At 39.9% G+C, this 7,910-nt stretch overlaps 3 protein-coding genes across 4 annotated transcripts in view; 2 read left to right on the top strand and 1 right to left on the bottom strand.

Annotated features, from left to right (window-relative positions):
• Positions 1-7,910, top strand: part of LOC130077735 (trypsin inhibitor ClTI-1-like) — a 138,130-nt gene that overhangs the window by 70,062 nt on the left and 60,158 nt on the right. The window lies entirely within an intron of this gene.
• Positions 1,328-4,551, top strand: nkx1.2lb (NK1 transcription factor related 2-like,b). The gene is made up of 2 exons (XM_056243066.1): positions 1,328-1,875; positions 3,862-4,551. The coding sequence occupies exons 1-2, from the start codon at positions 1,497-1,499 to the stop codon at positions 4,518-4,520; spliced, it is 1,038 nt and encodes a 345-aa protein (XP_056099041.1). The 5' UTR covers positions 1,328-1,496; the 3' UTR covers positions 4,521-4,551.
• The window catches only part of uvssa (UV-stimulated scaffold protein A), a 59,869-nt gene continuing 59,034 nt past the window's right edge, over positions 7,076-7,910 (bottom strand). The window contains exons 13-14 of the mRNA XM_056243070.1: positions 7,284-7,476; positions 7,076-7,169 (exon numbers count right to left, since the gene is read on the bottom strand). Coding sequence (XP_056099045.1) covers positions 7,076-7,169; positions 7,284-7,476 — 287 coding nt within the window. The remainder of the gene's footprint in view (positions 7,170-7,283; positions 7,477-7,910) is intronic.

The following is a 7,910-nucleotide window of genomic DNA, read 5'->3' on the forward strand; positions in this document are numbered from 1 at the left end:
GGTTCTAATTTGCCCTTAGAAAACCATTAAAATCTACATTTTTTTCGTATTAAGTTGTGAATATTTTAAATGTTTAATAAAGGGGCAAAAAGTCAAAGAAACATCTGAAATTTAGTCGATATATTATTATTTTTGCACAGCATTTGTGTACAGTTCAAATTTAAAAAAAAATTGCTGGTTAACTTTGCATTTTAAATAAAAAAATCACCGTTCATTTTTCGTTTTGCAATACGGGTTAAAAAAGGAAAAACGATTGGACACAAATGTACACTGACCGTTTGGACAGAGTTCTTTATTAAATTCATAAAATAAACAATAATTAGGCTTCAGGAATAGTACTGGATTCTAAACCTCAAGAAATGCCACAATCAAGACCTCGGGGCAGAAATGAGAGAGAAACACCTAGAAACTCCTTAGCAGTATGCGTCTTTCCCTGCCATTAATGCTTGGATAACACACCACGTCTCATTCCATTAATAATAATAATAATGTCTAGTGTGGTGGTGGCTGATAGACCCGTTGCCATGATGTTTAAATGACTTATCGCGCGAGAAAAAAAAGGACGTTGTATCGCATAACATCAGTTAATGGAAACGCCGTCATTTCGCAATAGTTTTTTATCGACATTTAGAAAAAATCGCAAAAGTTTTGCGCAAATCTGTAATGGAAACGCGCCTAAATTGCTGCCTTGTATGGTGTGTCTCAGTGGGAAAAATGTTAAGATTCTGGGGACGTTTTTTAACGTCATCAATTAGTTGGGCCGGTGAAAACCACAAATGCCAGGGCCGAATTTTGGTCCCAGTCCGGCCCTGTATATATATATATATATATATATATATATATAGCTATTATAAATATAGGATATTAATATATAGCCTATATATAGCCTATATTTATATTAGTTTCTATAGATGATTTTGTGGTCAAGTGCATTATAAAGACTCGCTGCTTTCAAGTGTCCCGTTCTCTCGTTAATTTCTCTGGAAACAATGATTATCCGAACCTTAAGCCGTGCAGTGCGGGAGATGGGAGGGAGAAAGTAAGGAAAAATAAGCCTATTTAGTGTGTTTCCAGTCCAGTGCTCTCGCTGACAGCTGTGTATATCAGGGGCCACATCATCGCTCACTCTCCTCACACTCCTCACACACTCCAGACGGAGATAATAGGCTATTAGAGGCATGGGATTAATTTGTAGCCAATTACCACTCACAGTGGAATATGAATGCATAAATAAGCTACGGCTTGTGTCGAAGTTTTGGCGATGATCAGAGCAGTGTAAAGGGGAGGGGAGCCAGCTGCGCGCGCGTGTGTGTGTGTGTGTGTGTGTGTGTGTGTGTGTGACATAAACGCGGGGTGTCCTGAGGGGACGGTTCAAACCCAAAAAGGACCTGAGCAGGGGGACATCAGCATCTCCAGCTGGATCAGCATCTTACAGACGTGTTTCAGCAGCATGTCTCGTGTAGAGTGAACAGCAGAAGAGCGAGAGCCGGAGAGATATGAACCGGGAGAAGGAGAAGACTGGCGACCCCACCGGAGTCATCGTGGTCCCGCAGGACGGCATGGACGACGCGCTGCCGGTGTTTCACTGCGCCGCGGGGAGAGACGCGTTACCGGCGGACAGCAGAGACACCTCACCGAGACACGAGCACGAGCACGAGCCCGCGGGCGCGCCGCCGACCATACACCGGACCACGTCCTTCTCGGTTCTGGACATTTTGGACCCCAATAAATTTACTAGTAAGAGGCAAGCGCCTAACAGGACAGGTTGTGAGTTCATGTTTGGTGCGGAGAACAGAAGCGACGACTCAAATCACACGATCGAGCACAAGTCTTATCAGGAGGACTACGACTGTAAAAAAACTGCAGGGATTTTGAGTAAGTGACCATGGCTATTCCCCTTATCATTGTGTGTGTGTTCAATATTGTGTTTAACATGACCGCGTTAAAGTAGCTACATAGTTAATAACATGGAGATTATTTTTCCCCAAAGAATATTTAGGTTAAAATTATTGGAATCTTTTATTTAAAAAAAATTGTAATGCAAAATGTGTAAGTGAAATGGGTGTTTTAGTTGGCCGTCACAAACGATTTTCGCCGCTATAACACACTTTTATAATCACTTTTCCCTTGAATTATCCTGTGGTGTGTCAAATGAATTTATAAACGTGCAAATATTTCATGCAGTCTCAAAAATAAAATAAAAACATTGTTGATTATTAGATTGAGTATAGAATGCCACAGTTTTAAATGTCCATTATTCAGACCTGTTTTGTGTTTATTATAAGAACATCTACGTTTGATAACAAAATTATTTCTTTATTGTTAACAAATGCAACTTGGCCTTCAGCCGTCTTCTTCTTCTTCTTCTTCTTCTTCTTCAGCTGGAGGTCCACACAGGAGGACTTTAACTCAAGGTTATTTACAGAACTAATTACACTAGTTTTGGAGTAATTACAATCCCTATAAATGGCCATTTTAAGTCTTTCAAGTGTTTGATTGAGTGGCTGTTGTGAAGTGAGTGAAAGGTTTGGTGGAAACTTTCACTTGTGTGTGTGTGTGTGTGTGTGTGTCAGGTAAACTTGACGGTAAACTATATTAAAACAACCCCTCAGATGAGTCTTGTGTTCAGGACTGCACTTTATAGTTTTTTTGGGGGGACCAATGTTCAATATCACCCTTAATAAGTATAATAGGCTTTAATCTTGTAATTATCCGAATTTTAACTCTATAATTTAGATGTTGAGAGAGAGTTTGCAAGCTGCCTGAAAGAGATATACTCATTTCTATAATAGGATATCGACCAGATCCTCCCCGTCTTTACGCAGACCTGCCTTAAATTAAGCGCAATCGAATGGCTTTAATTGTTTTTTCTTTAGATATGTTAGCGCTTTGTCTCGAGTCTAAATGGCGAGAGCAGAACCCGCAGTGTTCATGAGGATCATCTTATCTTCTGTGCCTGTGTTTGCAAGGACAAATATGTGTCAACCTCTATGATTGATTGGAGGCCGCGCGCGAAAGCAATTCTCAATGAACAGTAATTGTGGGCTGCAATAATTTGATAAGGTTTGTGCTGTTTTTAACAGCCGCTTTAAATGGTCGAGTAAATTGAGAGTTATCGATTAGTTGTGATTTAAGATGTCAAGACGAATTGACACGCCAAAGGAAGTGGCATCTATTCACTCACTTCATAAACAAGACGAAAAACGCTCATACAGAAATATCAGCTTAATTTCAATTTTTTTTAAATCATTCTGCGTGTTTTTTAAACTAGTAATGCTGTAACATAATTATTTAAATCAAAAGGTCCACGCATCTGTGCAACAGTTTATTTCAAACAATTAGGAAGAAAATATGTTGCGTTAACTCGACATTTTAAATAGCCCAGCACATTAAAGGACAAAATGAAAGATTCTATTTTAGAATGTTTTATTTACACTTAAATAAAGCTTCTTTATTGGCATCGATGGTTCCACAGAGAACATTTAACATCAGTGGACTCTTTCAATAGTGGAAAAAGGGTTATTTAGATAATTAAAATGTTTTTCGCACTAAGAAAAAATGGTTCTTTTAAGAACTGATCACTTAAAGATTCTTTTGCGAAACAAAAATCGCTTCACTGAGGAAAAAAAAAGAAAAAACTTTTTAGGGACATTACGTTTTAGAGTGTAAGGAAAAAAAGGCTACATTAATAACAACATTATAGCTATTTACTAAAATGCCTATTTTTCCTTCCCCGTAATAATTGATCGAAATTCGGTGAACCTGTTGGTGGAGACGCATCAGTGTCAGTGAGTGTGTGTAGCTTGTGTGATTCGCCTGTCCATGCAGGAGTTCTGACGGGTGTTTTGGTGTGTTCCCCAGAGGACGGGTTCGTGTTCCGGTCAGAAGAGCGCGAGTCTGACGGAGAGCTGTGCAGCGAGGAGAGCGCGCTCACCGGGAACAACGACACCGAGTTCGGCCAGCACGAGGACGACGACTCGGTCAGCAAGAGCCCGGACGGACAGCAGTCGCAACAGTCCTCAACGAACGGACAGAATCACTCGGCGAAGCCCAAACGGAAGCGCTCCGGTTCGGACTCGAAGTCAGGCAAACCCAGGAGAGCCCGGACCGCGTTCACGTACGAGCAGCTGGTGGCTCTGGAGAACAAGTTCAAGTCGACGCGATACCTGTCCGTGTGCGAGCGCCTGAACCTGGCGCTGTCCCTGAGCCTGACGGAGACGCAGGTCAAAATATGGTTTCAGAACCGCCGGACCAAGTGGAAGAAGCAGAACCCGGGCGCAGACACCAGTGCGCCGACCGGCGGGAGCGGAGCAGGGCCGAACGGGTCCCTGAGTCCCCTGAGCCCGTCCCCTCCCATGAGCGCACACCTGTCCATGCACACCGGCTACCCGGGCCACGCGCCCGGAGGACTCGTGTGCACGGCGCAGTTGCCGTTCCTGCCGGGTCACGCGGTTCTGTCGCCCTTCATGCTGGGCTCGCAGACTTACGGCGCGCCCACGTTTTACGCGCCGCACTTATAAGAGCAGAATCACGGGAGGAGGACAAAGAACATCTCTAACTTGAAGCACTATATTCTCTCACACACGTGCAAAGACACATGATAGGTTTGTGATGGGAAGCGAACTGTTTTTCAACCTTTGCTGCACTGTGGCAACCCCAGAACTCAGTTTACGTGCTAATAATTAGATTTCGAATTGCTTCATTTTGATAAAATGTGAATATTTCTCTAGATCAGACTGTAAATATTCAGTTATTATAAAATGTGTTTAGACTTTAACTTTGAATGCAAATGTAGTAGGGAATAAAACGGTATGTATCGAAACAAAGAATGAGATTGTTGGACTTAAATCGTGTACAAACAAACATAGGCCTAATGAAAAGTTTATCTTGAGTTTTTTTTTTACTGTGGGCCATATTATTTAATTCTTGCATAGACTATGCTATTATTTAATTGTTTGTCTCAATTCAAATGTTGCAATAAAATGACGAAGTTGTCAACTATTCCGTTGGCCTAAGGCCAATATAAGAACTAACGTCATTGAAAGGTTTGCATGATCCTGCACTCTTTAACGCTTCATCTTAACGCGGACTTTGATCAACTGAGAAACCGCTTCAACGAACGAATAATCGCGTTCTATTGCTTATCATGTTATGGCATTTTTAGGCTGTAGAAAGTTTGAAACCCTTGCGTGAATTACTATGGAAATATTGTGGTCGAGTGAATTTATTTGAACTTAACCTAAAAAAAATGCAATGCAATCTTTAGCAGTTTTTGTGCAAATACAAGAATAAAATTCAGTTCCAGAAGGTTTAAAAAAATTCGAATTCGTTTAGAATATAGAATGTAGAAAATGTTACATTTTGCATTCGAAATATTTACGTTCTTTTTTTAAAACACATCCGCTGATATTCTATTTGAGCACTAATGAGACATGATGTCCTCTTTAAATCGACTTATTGATTTGAGAGTTGCTTAAATATCAATAACAGTGTCAGCTGATGGCTTTAGAAGGGCAGGTGAAAAGTGCTAAAATATAGTTCGATCGCAATAAACAGTTTATTGTTCGTTAAAAAAAAATTTGGTCTGTAAATATTAGGCTATTGCTGTTATTAATATACTTCCGTGTATTAATTCAATTCGTTCGATTGTAAATGTTTAACACGGGTCTCTAGTAAATCGTTTCTGAAAGCCGCGCACTTTTTGAGATATTAAAGAGTCAAACACTTCGAGATGAAATGATCAAATATGCCGCTAAATGTCGCATGATCTCCAGCGGCACGCGATTATTTTCAGTGTATTATTCGTAGTTATTTTGCTTCCTTAATATTTGAATGACATGAAATATTACATTACACCCATATACCAAACCGTGCATTTAATCAATTATATTCCACAGGATAATATTGTTTTGCGTCAAAATGGTAAATTCGTTTCTTGCATTTTTTCCCCCAATAGAGTTTCGTGGCCAGAAATATACACAATTTAAATGTGTATTTATACACATTTTCACAAGTTTACTACATATTTACTACTACGTATAATTATAATTATTATGCTACAATTAATTTTTTTTATGAACTATTATAAATATTATAATCACAATGGTCAGTGTGTTTTGTTTTGTGACGTGCATTTCACAAGTTTACTATTATTATTATTATAACAATTGGAATTTTTATTATTAACTATTACAAATATTATTATAATCACAAAGTGCATGTGAGATAACTATAATTTGTGTTTTGTTATATTGCTGATATATAATGAAAAGACGGACTCGTTCATGATATTTTTTTTTAAATGTACGGATTATTTTTGTCCGATTCGCGCTCTTTTATGAATCATCTTATCCAGATTTCTATCCATGTAAACAAGTTTGATTCCCGCTGCCGAATAAACGCGTGATGAATATGAGCTGATGATGGAGGGAAAGAGGAGTTGTGCTTCTGAAAGAGTGAAATAAGCGAATCTTTAAGCTCCTCAAAGCCAGTTTCCTTCGATCATTACAACATCAAATGTCGTATTTTTCTACAATGCATTATCCAGTTGACTTTAAATGTTCAACAAATGATGTAAAACCAGCACAGTTCTTCCCTGTTTTAAGATGGTAGACAGTCACCTTGTGAATAATTGATCAAATGATATATTAATGTACACAAATGCTATAATAAACAGTGTTTTCAGCGGGTCTAATGCAGGAACGGGAACCCGAGAGTGTGTGAGACTGAAGAACATGCAAACCTTCAGCATTAATATTCAATACATTATAAGAAAATCCTCAATGTGCATTTCTGCTGTGGGACATTTTTAATATTTACAACAAAGGAACCCTCAAATGAAAACTCTATTAATAATATTCAAATATGACTGAGACACATTAACAACACACTAATGTTTTAAATTCTGCAATAGATAAATATTACAATGTAGCAAACAATGACAAAGGTTGGAAACCATTACACCGGATTCAAAATTTAAATTAGTTATATACCAGGCAGATACAAAGAAAAATCATAAATGATTTAAAAAGCCGCTGTATAAGTGTAAGCCTCATGTGTGTGAGAGCTCCTCTCCTCAGTTCAGGGCGTAGTTAAACTGATTGGCAAACTTGTCATGTTTCCTCTTGTCCATCTTGTTCATGACGTCCGTCACGCGCCTCATGGAGCTCCTGTGAGGAAAACACACGCTTCACATTCAGATTATTCTAACACATTGTTCAATACAAATGCATTTATGTCCAAATATAAGAGAACATGTGAGACTTGCACATCTCTGCACTCACTTGTTGAAGACCTTCTTCTCCAGTCTGGAGCGAGAGGTGTTGGCCTTCTGCTTCAGGTCAGTGAGGTTCGGGAACTTCCTCTTCCTCTTCCCCTTCCCTCGGCCCTTCTTCCCCTTCCCGTAAGCCCTGGACGATCCCAGATCTTCTCCGGTCGCCGCCTCGATGTCCCTCATGAGCTCCGGGTCTCTCCAGTCTGAAACAGTGTGAGAACGACAGATCTCTCTGTAACACACACTGATCTTCATATTCACACTCACACTCACACTCACACTCACACTCACACTCACACTCACACTCACACTCACACTCACACACGCACACAACGACAGATCTCTCTGTAACACACACTGATCTTCATATTCACACTCACACTCACACTCACACTCACACTCACACACACACACGCACACAACGACAGATCTCTCTGTAACACACACTGATCTTCATATTCACACTCACACTCACACTCACACTCACACTCACACTCACACTCACACACGCACACAACGACAGATCTCTCTGTAACACACACTGATCTTCATATTCACACTCACACTCACACTCACACTCACACTCACACTCACACTCACACTCACACACACACTCACACTCACACTCACACACGCA

The sequence above is a fragment of the Rhinichthys klamathensis genome, unplaced genomic scaffold (assembly GCF_029890125.1).
Source record: "Rhinichthys klamathensis goyatoka isolate OS25496 unplaced genomic scaffold, OSU_Roscu_1.1 h1tg000775l_1, whole genome shotgun sequence".
In the NCBI taxonomy this organism is placed as follows: Eukaryota; Metazoa; Chordata; class Actinopteri; order Cypriniformes; family Leuciscidae; genus Rhinichthys; species Rhinichthys klamathensis.